The sequence below is a fragment of the Emydura macquarii genome, unplaced genomic scaffold (assembly GCF_026122565.2).
Source record: "Emydura macquarii macquarii isolate MOO-44397 ecotype Brisbane River unplaced genomic scaffold, CSIRO-AGI_Emac_v2 contig_3477, whole genome shotgun sequence".
Classification (NCBI taxonomy): domain Eukaryota; kingdom Metazoa; phylum Chordata; order Testudines; family Chelidae; genus Emydura; species Emydura macquarii.
In genome coordinates this window covers 4630802-4646650 of record NW_027133614.1, presented here as the reverse complement: position 1 = coordinate 4646650, position 15849 = coordinate 4630802, and the positions used below count along the sequence as shown (strand labels likewise).

Below are 15849 nucleotides of genomic sequence, written 5' to 3'. Positions count from 1 at the left end.
GCCTCAGTAGCAAACAGGTAAGAAATTGTGACTCAGATGTGTGCCAGTGTCACAATGCCACCCAGGGCTGCTCCTGGGATGGTGCAATTTATGTACCCACCCCTTGCTCAGGGCTGTGCATAAAGGCAAACCCCTAATGTTTAGAAAACACTTTGAAATGCTCATCTGACAGATGTTGTGTACGTGCAACATGGTGCTCTTTTAACCCTCCAGACACTGCTCAACTTCCATTTCCAGTTGAATCTCAGTGCATGATTTACCTCCAGAACATTTTCCTGGTTGGGATCCAAAATAAACTCAAATGTCTCGTTCCACACAGGGTTCACGTCATTATTGAAGTGTTTTGTTCTCTTTCTGCAGTCAGGGGCTGAGGGGATGAACAGCTCCACATACGGATCTGGAGTGTCAACTGTAGAGTACCAAACAGATGGTAACGTTAGTTAGAACTTGTGTTTGGATAGTATTAAGCAAAACAAATTTAGGAAAGAAACGGTGCATTGTAGGTCATCTCAATATATATCGCAGTAAATGAAAGGTACATGACCTGATCTTGCTCCCATAAAGACCAAAGCAATGATGCCATTGATGTTAATGGGAGTAGGACTAGGCCTTGAGTAAAAGAATGATACTGTGAGTAAAGATACATATTTATTGAAAAATTTCTATGATGTTGTAATTATTTAAAGAAGCATTCCCTCCCTACCCCCACACACTGTAACAACATTATCTGGTATCACAATAGCAGCAAGGATACCCAATGAAATGGTCTTTGATTAAAAATTAAATGAAGATATTTTGGATTCAGTTTTGCACCCTCTCTCAGAAGAGACTCTCCAGGCTACCAACGGCTTTGCAGGACTAAGTAATGAGCCATTTATATACTCCTCGATCCTGTAATGATATCCATATGGGCATCTCTGTGAATGGAACCACTGAAATCGCTGCCCTGGCACAGGGATCCACCTTAGGAATATCACTGTAGGGTTGGGGTCTTATTTACATATTCCATTTAAATTGTGAATGAATAGAGGTGAAATTCTAACTATTCCATTTGTATCCAATGTAGAGTATGAGTAAGGGGGAAAAGGTGTCCTGAGAAGTTTTTAATTAAGTTGCTTTGACTATTACCATTTTATTACTAAATGCAAATGCTGTACTGTAAGCAGCCTTGCTAAATCCTACTTACTCATCTGCCGAAGGGTTTTTTTTTTTTTTGACAGAAATAAAGAACTTGTTTTTAACCATTATCATCATCACCATCCTGATAGGAAGGGTGGGTAGACAGATTTTGAGCCTGGGCTGAAATTGCCATGCCAATTTTGCATAGCTGCATTATACATTTGCCAATAGATTTTTACACTGACCTGGCATTTTACTTCATTTTTAAAAGATAAAAAAGCATTTTGATGGTAGATATTATTTTCTTATAGCAGCTTTAAAGGAGAGGATGTCAAATATACAAGATAAGTGAACACAGCAGAGCTGATGCTTAAAGTAGGTAATGGACTACAGTAAGTATAATTATTATTGGTAGAAAAGTTGTACCATTTTTTATTTAGTCCAACCTATTTAGTCCATTTTTCTTCAAACAGTTATCTAATACAGACAGTAGTTCGTTCCATTTCTCTCAACTTTATTCTTGAAAACCACATTTCTAATGGACATATTTGGTTTTGCAACAATTGTTCTCTGATCCAGCAAAAGGATCTATATGTTCTGTATCTATACGAAGATCTATATGTTCACCAGTCCCTTTAATTTCAGTGGGACTCTTTGTGGGAATTTGGATGTGGGCTGGTGCATCCCATTGAAGGATTGGGGTAACATTGATGAAACACGTGCAGGTTGGCATAAGGAACTCTCACCATATCTTCTTCTTCTTAGAAAATAAGACTGGGGAGAGAGAGATAGAAAGAACACGCACAAGCAGGATTTGGCAGTCTACATTCCACTCTGCACAATATTTATAGAACTATTTAAAAATCAAAGAAAGCCTGGGCAGTCCTTTAGGGTAGGTCTATACTGCAATGTAAGTCCACAGTTAGTAGAACTCAAGTAAGCAGACCCCACAGTTGATAAACTACAGCTAGAGCGTCTATACTCTTTAGTAACCCCAGGTTAGGAATTGTTGAATCCTGGGTCCCAACCTGGGTCTCCAGAATCTATAATGCATTATGTGGGCCCAAACCTAACCCCCATATCCCAGACTTCCTAGTACCCTCACAAAATGCTAGTCTAGTCCTTTGTTCATGATGCAGCATGGGAAAACTTGACTGTCCACCAAACTTGACTGTCCAGAGGACAAAGAAAGTCAGTGTGGGGGACTATGGAATACTTTTGGCAGACTCCAGGAGCATGAGTCCAATGGGAATTCATCTACACTACAAAGCAAACCCTGAGTTTGAACTCAAGCTCAAGCCTGATCCCCGCCTCTTTCTTCTACAAACAAACTGTGCTAACCCAGGGCTCCAATCCAGAATTCCAGGACCCCTTCAGGTCTTGCCTTAGACAAGACAGTCAAATTCCTATCTACTCCAACTTTTTTTTTTAAATGATTAACATGATTTTGGCCAACTTTGACTGAGTTGAATGAAAAGTAAATCTGCTTGAATGCTATGCAAACCTCCTTCCCAACCTCTTGAAACTGAAATGCTGAAGTCTGGATATCCTGACAATACTGTCACTAACTACTGCAGATCTCCTGGTGCTAAAGGATTGAACATCTACACATCAGCTTGGTTGTGAACCAAGATACTTTTGCCAAGCAGTTTGCTGGACAAATTAGGTCTTTCTCTTTTATTTCAGTTTTTTTACTTGACTTTGTTGCCCAACTCTAATTAATTTTCATTATAATTCTTATTCCTTTTAACTCATGTTCTTTTAAACTCAAAATACAAATAACTTTGTTTTCTTTTTGTTGTCAAATCTTCGAAGCAAGTCAAACCCACACAATAGCAAACTTCCATACACATGCTATTATTGCCTTACCTATCCGATTGACTTCAAGCCAGTCTGTTGAAACAGAAACTACTGAATTTTGCAGCTAAACGTAAAAGCAGTTACTATATGAACGACTGAGGGAAAATATTTAACTAGCTCAAAATCTCAAAAATAAACAAAACTTGCTTCCCATCATGTAACAAAAATACCCTAGCCAAGAGTTAATCAACTGCCTTTTCATATTTGAAAGTTTACTTCGCAATCTTTTCAACTAAGAAAATGAAATCTATTCCTTTAAGACTTTCTTCTGCAGATGGAGAGTAGTTTCAGACCATCTCGCAAGACAACCGACATGATCTTCATTGTCTGTCAAACCCATAAAAAGTCTAGGGAGCAAAATCAGGGCCTGTACATGGCCTTCATTAATTTAACAAAGACTTTTAACTCTGTCAATCGTGAAGCCCTGTGGAAGGTGCCGGCCAGATTTGGTTGTCCTCCAAAATTTATTAAGGTCCTAAGGGTTCTTCATGGTCAGATGACTGCTACCATTCTTTGTAATGGCATGGAGATGAACCTTTTTCTCATCAAAACTTGGATTAAGCAAGGTTTTGTTATTGTCCCAACCCTATTCATAATTTATTTAGCAAATCATTCTGATCCTCTTAAAGTCCATCTCCCCATTGGAGTTGACATTCAATATAGAATGGATGGGCAGCTTTTTAATTTTCCACTCACAATCTAAAATCCTCAGGGTGTCCATTATTGATCTTCAGCAGATGTTTCTGCTATCCTTATCCTATACTGAGACTGACCTTCAATCCACACTGGATCTTTTTGCACAAGCCTACCAAAGCCTAGGACTTTCAATTAATATCAAGAAGACTAAAGTGCTCTATCAGCCTGCCTCAGGTCTTGCACATGGTCTACCACAAATGATTGTCAAGGGACAGATTTTGGAGACAGTTGAGCATTTCTGCTACCTTGGTAGCCAACTTTCTCAGTGAGATTCAGTGCAGGATCCAGTGCGCAAGTGCTTCCTTTGGGAAACAGTCCTGATGCATTTTCTCGGATCGTGAACTACAGAAGGACATCAAGATTGAGATCTATAAAACAGTAGTCATCTCTACACTCCTTTATGGATGCGAAACCTGTGTGACCTACCAACACCACATTAAGAGTTTAGAGAGGTATCACTAATGATGCGTCTATAAGATCCTTCGCATCAAGTGGGAAGATCGCCACACTAATACCAGAATCCTCACTGAAGCCAATGTCATCAGTATTGAAACAATGATCTTTATATACCAACTATGCTGGGTTGGACATTATGTGTGGATGCCAGATTTTTGCCTCTCAAAACAAGCTCTCTGTTCTCAGCTCACCTATGGTCAGAGATCTTGTAGTGGTCAGAGGAAATAGTACAAAGATACACTGAAAGCATAGTTTAAGAAAACTGATGTGGACATCATAAATTGGGAGGAGCAAGCCACCAACCAATCTCAATGGTGCATATCCTTCATCAGGCAGTGGAGAAGGGTCTTGCCCTCAAAGCTGAAAAGAGAGAGAGAAGGAAGGAAAAGGAAAGTACTTACTACCAGCTACCAGCTGACCCACTTGGAAATGTGGGTACCTATTGCAGCTGGATCTGTGGTTCCAGGATTGGACTCCTGAGTGATCTCAGGACCCATATGTAAATCCATAATAGAGATCATCCTTGAATCAAGAGATTGCCAATGGCATACAGTGCCAAAAGTCCTGCCTGCACTCAGTGAACATTTGATAGTGTAAATGACTCTGTGGATATTCATGCATGGTGCTTTTAACATTAATGACTGGTCAGTATACACCTATTTCTACATCTCCCACTAGGCACTGGATGTCCTCAAGGTAAAATGCCACTCTAGTAGAGCAAATCTAATATTTACACCACTAACTACCTTAAAGGCATATTCCAGGTTCTGAACTCCACAACTGGTTTTGAACCATTTCAGCCCCATTCATTGACCCAGTCACTGCATGCTATAGAACTGAATTTAGTGAGAGTATGGCGGGCACAATTCCAGATCTAACTAGGATGTTACATATCACAAGGATCATCTGATTCCTGATTACCAAATATACTGGTGGCATCATTCACCTACATGAGATAGGCCCCAAGGCATGTTGTGCTTGTGCAATGCAGGGATGAGTTGATTTCCTGTCTGCAAAATACTCTAAATGAATAGTTAACTCAGCAGAGACTTTATTAATACTTTGAATTTTCGAAGTGCCTTTCATCTGAAAGAAGTTTACAAACATTAATTAGCATTAATTAATTTAATTAATTAATTAACTAACAAGACTTCTGTGAGGTAAGCATTTCTATATTTCCAATTTACATGTAGAAAAAAATGAACCAAGGAAAACATAAGTGACTTGCCCAAGGCAACACAGCAGGTCTATGACAAACCATATTAAGGACTGAAGGAGTTCAATGCCATTCCAAGGTAGGCACTAGTAAGAAGTGATTGAATTAGCTAGCTTTCAACGGTTCACCGAATTAATACATTTTTCTGAGGGCTGCCATCTTGTATACCAGAATCTCAGCTTCCATCAAGAAAGTTAAGTCTTTAGTTCTTATTCAAAAAAATCCTAAAAATGTGAACAGAGGGTGAACTAATGTAATGGTGTCTGCTTGAATATACAGACAGCCTAAAACAGGAGCTCAAACATGTGAACTTCCCCAGTTCATCTCAATAGCTTGTTAACGGTGAAGTTGAATGATGATACCTTCAGTGTTAAAGATTTCTCTGATGATGAATGCACAAAAAGGAGAGGATGAAAAAATTATGAGAATATCCTGCTCAAAACAGAGGCTTGCTGTGGTAAAAATTTTTTTTTTTTTTTTTTTTTTTTTTTTTTTTTTTTTATTTTTAAATCAGACCATAGCCGAGGAATGTAAACACCTCGGATACTTTTCATTAAGCAGGGACAGTCTTAACTGAACCAGACAGTAATTAAGTATAGGCTCAAATTAATTGTATTAATATAGTGGGCCTATGAAAAGTTTTACCTTTGCCATTTGTAAGCAATTACAGAAGAACTAAAAATAAAGTATTACTCTTTGAATTCTTTCTGGATTAACTCATCTCTTAGTGTGGTTAAGTGCAAGCATTCAAACCAGATTACCAAAGAGCTGGAGTGTACAATCTTTGCTCAGACTGGTGAAGGTTTACTCACACAAATAGTTCCATAAAGGTCAATGAAACTACTCATATGAATACATGCTCAACAGTCTGAATAAGTGTTGCACAGTCTAGCCCACAATAAACAGATTTTCCCTAGTTTTTGGACCAACACTCTCATACACACAACACAAACTGAAGTAAATTAGAGAAGGGAGGGGATGTGTTTGCACGCAGGATAATTTTGACAGATCATTGTTGTTTACTAATATATTTTATACAATTATTTCTCCCTGTAGAGATTTTGCTGTGAGTTAACTGAGTTTCTTCACATGAGAATGAAACCAGCAATAAGAGGGATAATGTAGCACACATCCTATTTATAGGCAGAAGCTGCTCTCTGACCAGAGTTGGTCTTCCTTCCGCCAAATATGACATGCTGCAAAATAGCAATGGAGATACACAAGAGGCTTCAACTGGGGAGAAAAATCAAGTTTTCACCAATATTTTTTTAATAATCATTCTTGCCGCCATTTTTTTCTTTGTCTAAATGTAAAGGCAGAAAGCAGTAATTTTGCCATCAAAAGATGTGTTTGTCAAAGGAAATGGCAATTTTTTTCTGGATCATTTTCATGCCCTTTTCAATGTAACACTTGAACTGATGAGTAACCATAGCTTTCACTTCCCAGCTACTCTTGCAATAAGTGATGAGCCAAGAAAACGGTCATCAGAACAGGATCCTGACCAGAGATTAACTGGACTTTGGATTTGAAACCCAATCATGGATAGATGTGGAGATAAGAGTTGATGGAACTGAAATCTCATGAGTCTTTCTCATTAATATTATTATTAATTATATTACAGTACTGGCTAGAGGCAAATTATTGGACCACTTCCATGAGCTTTACATTACATAAGAATATAAGAACAGCCACACTGGGTCAGATCAATGGTCCATCTAGCCCAGTATCCTGTCTTCCAACAATAGCCAATGCCAGGTGATTCAGAGGGAATGAATAGAACAGGTCATCATCCCGTTATCCACTCCCAGCTTCTGGCTGAGGTTAAGGACATCCGAACCCAAATATCAATTAGAAATTCAGGTTCTGCTTGAGGTCCATACAGTAGAGCATGTTCTCTTTCTAGAACACTTGCTGAGTATTTTAAATATTTTTTTAAAAAACCTCACATTTCCTTAGAAACCCAAAGTACTTTGTGAAACAGTTTATTGTCCTTTTGGTAACAGTCATCATCATAAGATGAAAATCAGACTGTAAATAAAAGTGGCAAATAAATCCACTCTCAGCTTAAGCAAAGTAAGATTATTAAAAGAGAAGTCATCTAGCTAATTTATTTTGCCACCTCAATAAATAATTTTGAATACCAGGTGAATGTAAGAAAAATATAATTTTCTTTAAAATTGTCAGATAAACAAGATTCCTACCTTCCACTTCGACTCATGTAAAAATCTGGAAAGAGTAGGTCTTACTGGAAAAGAACCACAGTGAGATCCCCTACTCACTACCTTCTTTCATATAGACACCACACAAGAAAAATACATACAATGCTCCACCATTATCCGAATGGCAGGAAGCTAAAAGCTGTTCATTTTATACAAGCTACTAAGAGTACAGTTCTTGTGCTGCTGGCAAAATTGCCAATATAACCCTCAGATGGGTAACATGTGGGTGCCCCTGGCTAAATAGTGGGGCACAGTAGCTTCCAGGTTGCAGTGCATCATGGATCTTTTAAACTAAGCTTCACATACAAGAGATGTAAAACAGGTGTGACACCCAGGATTGCTAATAAGAGACTGACATGGATCAAGGCTACAAAAGCATGGATCACAGCAGGTGGCCACTGCAAGAGTACCAAAGTCTAAAAATAATTCTCAATCCTTCCCTTCTCTGTCTGCCTCTCACACACACACTTCTGTCTCATTTCAAAGAGTTTCTCAAATAACAGTGTGGAAGAGCCAGTGTATCATTAGAAACATTTGTTCAAAGCTTTAAAAAAATCTGTCAGTTTGTATGACCTTCCCTATGCCCCTAGACATGTTACTGTGGAGGAAGAACAGGAAAGTACCCTTGGAGGTTGCACACTTAGTTGTTTCTGCAGACTGAGTTCACTCCAGACACCAGAGGCTCCTTGCATCGCTCCATTCCTCCCATCATAAGGTTCCTGTGTGTTACCCCTTTAATCCTTCCATATTACCCCTCTTCCCCCACACCAGGGTCCCCCATTCCCCTAATCCCCCATTCCAGGGGCTGTGTGCACCCCCATTTTCCAAATTTCCTTCCATGTACCTCTTTTCCCCTCCATTTCCCCCATATTATCCCTCTTCCCCCATACCAAGATCCCCCATTCTCCCCTCCACAACAGGGGCTCTGTGGACGCTCCCATTCTGTCCCAGTCTCCCATCATTCTTATCATTTGTTTCTTTGTTCTTTTCTTTCTCTTTCAGGGTATCAACAGTTTTCAACTGTACTGGCAGAATGGGCACAAGTGAGATGGGAGGTGATGTTAGATAGAATCTCTTAACGGCTGTTACATCCAGTCCTTTCATCTATAGACAATTACAGACATGGCTGAAGATGCTTGATCTGCTAACCAGATGCCAGAGTCCAAAATGTCAGCCCCCTCTCCTTCACACACCCCCTCCCCCATTTTCTCCAAAATCACTGATGCCTAGAACATTCCAGGAAAATTGGAGATTGATCAGAAGCAGCATGCAAACGTTCGTTGAACGTAAGGTCCAACCAGGTCAGGCAATTTAAGGGGCCCAGTCAACCTGAAATGTAGTCATTTCCAAAAAGTAAAACATGTTCTGGGCCTAGCAGCAGGAACCCTAATCCTTGTGGGGAGCTGCTAAGAGCTACCACAGTATTAATAATAAATATTAAAAAATTGTAGGTACTACATTGGAACCTGAGTCTTTCTGACAGTGTTTGTGGTTTATCAATCACTTTTTCCTACTGTTTTGCAAATCTCCCTTGTTACTGTGTGAAAGACCTACCAGTACTGGAGAAACTGACTGGATATACAGGGGAAACAGTGAAACAAAATGCTGTTGACTGGAGAAGGAAGTTGTGTGGGGGAGAGAAAAAGATAAAAGTAAAGAATAAACGGTGGCATATATTCACTCTCTAATTCCTTTCAGTTGCCGTGATCTTAGAGTGCATAAAACACAGTCAGAAATACCCCAGACATAGAGGAACTGCCATGGTTCCACTGTGCAAGGAGACAGACTGCAGAGAAGCCTTGCATTAGTGCAGTAGCTCCGATGTATCATGACGGGGATTTACTAGAGAGAGCTGGGAAAGGGACAAATGCATATCAACTGAATTGAACAAAACCCCCTGTGGAGGAGCCGCCCAGGGGCTACAGTCATTCTTGTAGCCTGAAGGCTGCAGTATCAGCCCAAGCAGTGACCCCTGTGGTAGTCTTAAGGGGGCAGCAAGTGAAGGGAGAGATGACCTGATAATAGCATAGTCATAGCCAAAGAAGCAAGAATATGAGAAGTTGACATTCTTCTTTGGAATAAGCAGATATTTTCTTAAAACTGATGATGTTTTCTGTGGGTCAGACTTTCCAGTGGCTTCCTGTTCTGCAACAGCTACTGTAGAAACACAGGCAGAAAGTAAGCGGCAATAATGTTGTTGCAGTATGTAATTCGCCATAGTGCAAACTGTTTACTGCTCTGTGCTGACTCAGCACAGCTCTGGGTCTCTCTGTCTCTTTCTCTTTTTAGTCTTTTCCACCAAACCGCAACTTTCTGAAGACACGGAAACCCCGTTTCTTTACACTAAGCACTACATTTCTGACTCAGCCACTGACTTGTTCAACATGCTGCTGGCAGCACACAGCTCACTCATTCATCTTTTTTTTTTTGGATCGACTGTAGGAGAAAAGGCAAAAGTGCCATGTGAATTAAAATGAGTGAACAATGACAAACCAAATAGGTTTAAACAGCAATTCTTTGTCATTAGCAAAACTAGAGAGAAAGCACCAATGCTACTTTGAACACATGACAAGCTTAGAGTGCTCCCACAATGGGAGAAGAAACAACAGAGCAGGTGAGAAATGGAAAGGTGGATCAATAAAAGTCATACTCACGCATATCACCGAAAGCCCCTTTCGTAACATTTGTGGCTTTCAATACCGTCACAGTTAATTTGTGTGAATACTGATGTTCCACCTGGAAATCAAATGGCATGTGGTTAAACAGGAAATAAGAAAGAAGTTATCAAAAAGCTCCCATTTGCCCAAGGAGCAGCAAAAAGAAAAATCTCTTATTCAAACTGTAAGAGAAATGCATACAGGAAAGAACATCCTAAAGTTGATCTGCAGGCTTTAATTTCTTCTAGCTTTATTGAAAGTTAAGACAATGCATCACATTTAGCCTGATGTTCCTTCAACCACTCCTACACAACATGTTTTTCCTCACAAACTTTTTTTATTTTAGTTTCAATGAACAACGCTCCTCCTATCCAAGCTTGTTACCTGCCATGAGGCATTTAATTAGTCAGTAACAGTTTACCAAGGAGAAGAAGTGAAAAGCTATTTTGCAAGATGTTTTATTTTAGTTTGTGTTTGTAACTCCCTTTCAACAATAAAAATGATCCAATTATACCTAAATATATGTTGCTGTCTATATGTATATTGTGCACATACAGTATGCATACAGTTATGCATATAGAGTGTATATGTCCAATATGTATCAAAATTCAGAGCATAGAGAGAGAGACATATGCCATAGAAGAGTAACAGTGAAGGATACACCACAAAAGTTCACCAATTCAGTTATGCTCCCAGAAGTTAAAATCTCATGCAATCTCAGGGACTTCCTGTTTTCTATCAGGCCATGAACACATCAAGAGAAACCTCTTTCATGGTATTTCAGCACTTCCAATGCCATAGTCCTGAATGGAATCAGGAAGTATAGAGACATGAAAATAGGAGGGAAAAGGTGACAGCCTTAACTTTGCTGGACTTCAGAATATGGTTCAGGTCTAGTCCTCCAAATTGCCCATCCCTGTTATATTGTGGCACTGAAATCCCATTCCATATTATTATGAGCATTGTCACAGTGTATGATAATGTAAAGGACATAGACTGCACAGCCCTTGACCTAAATAATGTATAGCCCATACACGTACTGTATGAGCTGGGTAACAAGGCACAGGTCTGCGAGTTGGGAGACCTAAATTATGTTCCTGGCTCTGTCACTGACTCCTGTGTGACTTCAGATTAATCACTTACATATGTCTGTGACTTAGCTTTCCATCTGTAAAACAGGAATGATGATACATTTCCACCTTTGGGAGGTGCATTGAGTGCTACTGATGAAACACTCTATGCTGCATTATTATTATTTTACATTTACAGTCAGGGAACATGGGCAAAAACTCAGCAGCCGATCTCAGTACATGCTCCTCCGAGCAGTCAGCAGTATAGAGCTTTACCTCATTGCCAAACCACAATGACCAAACAAAATGTGCAAGTACTCAGAATGACTCCAGGTTCTGTCTTCACTGCACAGTTAGCCTGGGGGGAGAACAGCACTCAGGTTTCAGCAGCCAAGTTAACCTAGCCTGGGTGGGAGAAGTCGTACCACAAAGCCATCCCAAATTACTGTGTTCTCACCGGTGCTGCACTCCTCCATGTGTGTCACTAGGACTTCTGAGGTATATCCCATAGTTCTTTGTGATGCAGTAAGCTGAGCTGCCCTATGATTCCTTGACAATGGATTGTGGAAAAATTTGTCTGTCCTTCTCGGCACGCAAGGAATTGTGGGAGGGCACTGGAGGACTATCAGCACTCGAGTAATCTAACCAATGCCCTCACTGCAAAGTGAGGTTACCAGCCCAAGTGAAAGCAGAATCCAGGTTCTAACCCACATCTCCAGCCATGCCAGCTAGGCCAGGTTGAAAGCAACACCAAACCCAGATGACAGGAGTATGGGTGGGAGAGTGGAAAGAGGGTTAGGGGCAACACCCAAGTAAGAGTTTAGGCAAACTTTGCACTGAAGAATACCCTAGAAGTTTTAGCTTGCCCAGTGCTTTTTGACTCCCAGGCTCGAAAGCTGGGGGGAGGGGGGGTAGGGAACGACGGGACGACGACGACGACGACGACACAAACTTCTCCTTGTCATTTTGACCTTGACAGCTTATCAAGCAGTTTCACAAGATAGTTGGGGAAGGGCAGGAAAAACTTCTTTCATTGCGGCCTCTGAGTTTTTGTTTACTTCTTGATGATACTCTATAACACATTTAATTAGTACATTCTACCTCCACGGGACTCAGGATGGCTGAACAACATCTGTTTCATAATATGGTGTTTCTTACACTGAGGATAAAGTTGTCAAAAACCACTAAGCAATTTAAGAGCCTAATTCCCATGTTCAAAAGTGACATAGATGCTTAGAAGTCACTTCTGAAGATGGGACTTAGCTTCCTAAATTACATAGGGGGTTTTGATAATTTTACCTCAATTCCACTTTCTCCAGCAAAACAAACTAAACCGCTCCACTGGAAAAGAAGGGAGGAAATCACTCAACCATACAGGCCACCCAGATGGATTATATGAGTCACAGGAATTTCTGCCAAGAACATTCTCTTTCTGATGGCTCAGTCCAACCCATGTATAACATACAAGCATAGAATTGTCATATGAGTACACTCACAGCCATCGGCTGGCACCTCATTCCCCCCACACATACACCTCTCTCCATTTCTCGCGACGCGCCCCCCCCCCCTTACCCTTTCCTGTCTCTCGTCTTAATATCTTCCTGTCCTCAATAAAAACTCTCTAGCTAACTTACTTCCTTTCTCTGACATATATGGCAAGTAAGTGACAATTGTTCACTATTCAATTTTTTAAAAAACTGGTTTGATTATATTTCACTTTACTACCATTATCCTGGGAATCAGAACATTGTGCTCAGGTTTCACCCAAACTTTGCAGTAAAGTGAGCTGGTTTAGAATATGAACCTTCTGTGCCTGTTGAGAAATTCAAAAGGTTACATGTATTTTTTTAAAAGGTGCCTAACGCCATTCACACACACTAGGATGCTGAGTCATATAATTTAATCTGAAGACAAGATGTAACCGTGCATAAAACATACATCAAAGAGTTCTGACCTGCATCAATTGTATAACAACATTTTTACTTCCTTGCTAGGAAATTTAAGCAGATAATTGAGCCAGGGAAGAAAGGGGTTGTTTTGTTTAAACAATTTTTATAATGTACATTTCCTTCTTTCAAAGGGAAATTGTAAACTTTAAAAAAATCCACACTTGAGGCTGAGCATATTTTACCTATTATTCTTACAAACAACACCTAACATTAATATAACTGGAGAAAGATTGCAGGGGGCAAAGTTATTTCTCTAATTTCTGTGCTTCTTACAGCAAAGTGAGTTTCACTAACTTCTTGTAAACTCAATAACTAAGTCAATCAATTTCCCCTTTTATTTATTTGAGGCTTTCATGAAAAAGAAAGGGGACAACGTTTAAAAACTAGGAAGAGATTACTCTCAAAGTTCAGGATTTTTATTAAGCTTTTCTGTGAAATTTCATATTTCAACAAAAAATCATGAAAATTATGTTTCATTTTAATTCCTGTTCTTTCATTGACAATTAACTATAGTTGGACATGGTGAAGAGGAATTTAACTACATTTTGTTTTAAAATCTGCACTTTCCCATTATATTTCTGTTCCATAGCGGATGTCCTACCAAACTTCTCTGAGCAGCTAAATGAAATATAATCCAATGCCCTAATTCAATGAGGTTCTAAAGTACGTGCTTAATTTTAAGCACATGAGATCCCAATGACTTCAAGAAGCTACTTAGATACTTTAAATTGGGCATGTTTTGTTGTGAATATTTCAAACAGCTGCATCACAGATATTTGAGCAGGTTTGACATTCCATCCAGGAGAGGGCAGCGATACACATACACACTAGCCAGCCCATTACAAACCATAATCTTTCAGAGTCGGCAGGCCACTTTAAACTGTTAAATAATGCTGTCTGTCAACCTGAAACTGGCATCACAACAGTCTTCACAAAATTCCACCATGAATAAAGCACTTGCTTGACATCCGTTGGCTACAGACTCATTTAAAGGATGCAACTATCGGGGGTGAAACCACACAATTGATAAGAGATCATTTGAAGGAAACGTACTGTATTTTTAGCAACTCAAAAGTTCAACAATATGACAAGTATATTGGTAACTACTTCTGAATGCACACTGCTTTTCCTGCTGTAATAGGTTTCCAGACAGAGTTACAAACAATGTGATCTTAAGAACACACCCTGCTTATTTAAAGATTCCAGTTCAGATGGGATTTGTGATTCCATTGTTCAATATACAAAGTTTTAGTTATTTATAGACTAAGTTTGTAGGCTAAGTTGGAAGGTTCTGTTTTAATCAGTAAGGGCTTTCCCTGGACTTCAATAGACTTTGGTTCTGGTGTTAAATTATTTTCAATTTATCATGCCACTCAAGATTGTGAGAAAAATCACTTTTAAGAGAAAGTTAAACACATTTGGTGTTGCATTTGTAGACAATTGGTGAACTCTTCGGCTCTCAGTTCTATCTGACAATCAGTTCATGAGAATTTTAATAGGAGGAAATATAACTATCACATTATCAAAGCACCGTATGACTGAACTGTTTACGAGTCTTGACTTCAACAGTCATCAAAATTATGGTAATTTACAATTAATGTCCAAAGGTAATATTTGGAAAGTGCCTATGAGACTTAGGAGCGTACGTTCTATTTTCAAAGGTGAGTTAGGTGCAGCAGCTCGGGCTAGCCAACTGAGCTTGGACCCACCCAACCCTAGTCTGAGCTCAGGTAGCTAGGCCAAGCCTCCACCAGTGCCACTAAATCCACACTGCAATTTTTATCACGTTAGCTCAAGCTGAGCTAGTGTGAGTCTGTCTATCCTGGCTGCGAGGCTCACCCCCAGATGCAGTGTAGACGCACCCAGGGCAGCTTTTGAAATTTTTACAAAAACATCAATAGTATCCATCAAATTTCATTATAAATAAAATTCTTCCAAATCTATTCTTAATTCACCCAAACATATATTGAAAGTCTTTCAAGTCTGATGATGACACTAATACTACATGGTAATTGATAGTAACAGTTTACAGGAGACGATGCACAATACAACATGCATAGGAAAGTCAAATGTACTCACTGTAATATGCTGAAATGGATCTATACAGGACATTGTTGGTTCAGATCTTATATGCAGGTACAACAATAAAAGATCTTGTGCTCTATGGATCCAATTTCACACAGGACAGACTTCAATGTGTTTCCAAAGTGAACTGTAACACAACAGCTCCTTTCACCACTGCATAATGAACAAAAACTCATGGTTAAAAATCAAATTTTCCTTTTAAAACATATTTTCTAATACAGCAGAGTAGCCACTTAGATTTAACAGGGTTCCCAAAATTCAGACATTTAATGAAGACCTGGATTTTGGGATAAGCTGAGGGTGTAAAGATTTCTACCCGGTATAACCCTGATTAACTACATTTCTCATGTGATTTCCTCCACGCCCATGCAACTGCATGCTTTGCTCAGCTGTAATTATCCAGAATGCCATGTATTGAAGTGTTTCTCATGTCCTTCCAGCATTACAGCTTAATTGAATGGCTTGGTACAAATAGAAGCATCAGTTATACATATTCATATACATTTACTAACTATAAATATT

General features: G+C 39.4%; 1 protein-coding gene across 3 annotated transcripts in view; it reads right to left on the bottom strand.

Annotated features, from left to right (window-relative positions):
- PLA2G4A (phospholipase A2 group IVA) overlaps nucleotides 1-15849 on the bottom strand; it is a 119327-nt gene that overhangs the window by 68522 nt on the left and 34956 nt on the right. For all 3 annotated transcript variants that reach the window (XM_067535170.1, XM_067535171.1, XM_067535169.1), the window contains exons 2-4: nucleotides 15322-15480; nucleotides 10221-10302; nucleotides 261-409 (exon numbers count right to left, since the gene is read on the bottom strand). In XM_067535170.1, coding sequence (XP_067391271.1) covers nucleotides 261-409; nucleotides 10221-10302; nucleotides 15322-15354 — 264 coding nt within the window. In that variant the 5' untranslated portion in view covers nucleotides 15355-15480. The remainder of the gene's footprint in view (nucleotides 1-260; nucleotides 410-10220; nucleotides 10303-15321; nucleotides 15481-15849) is intronic.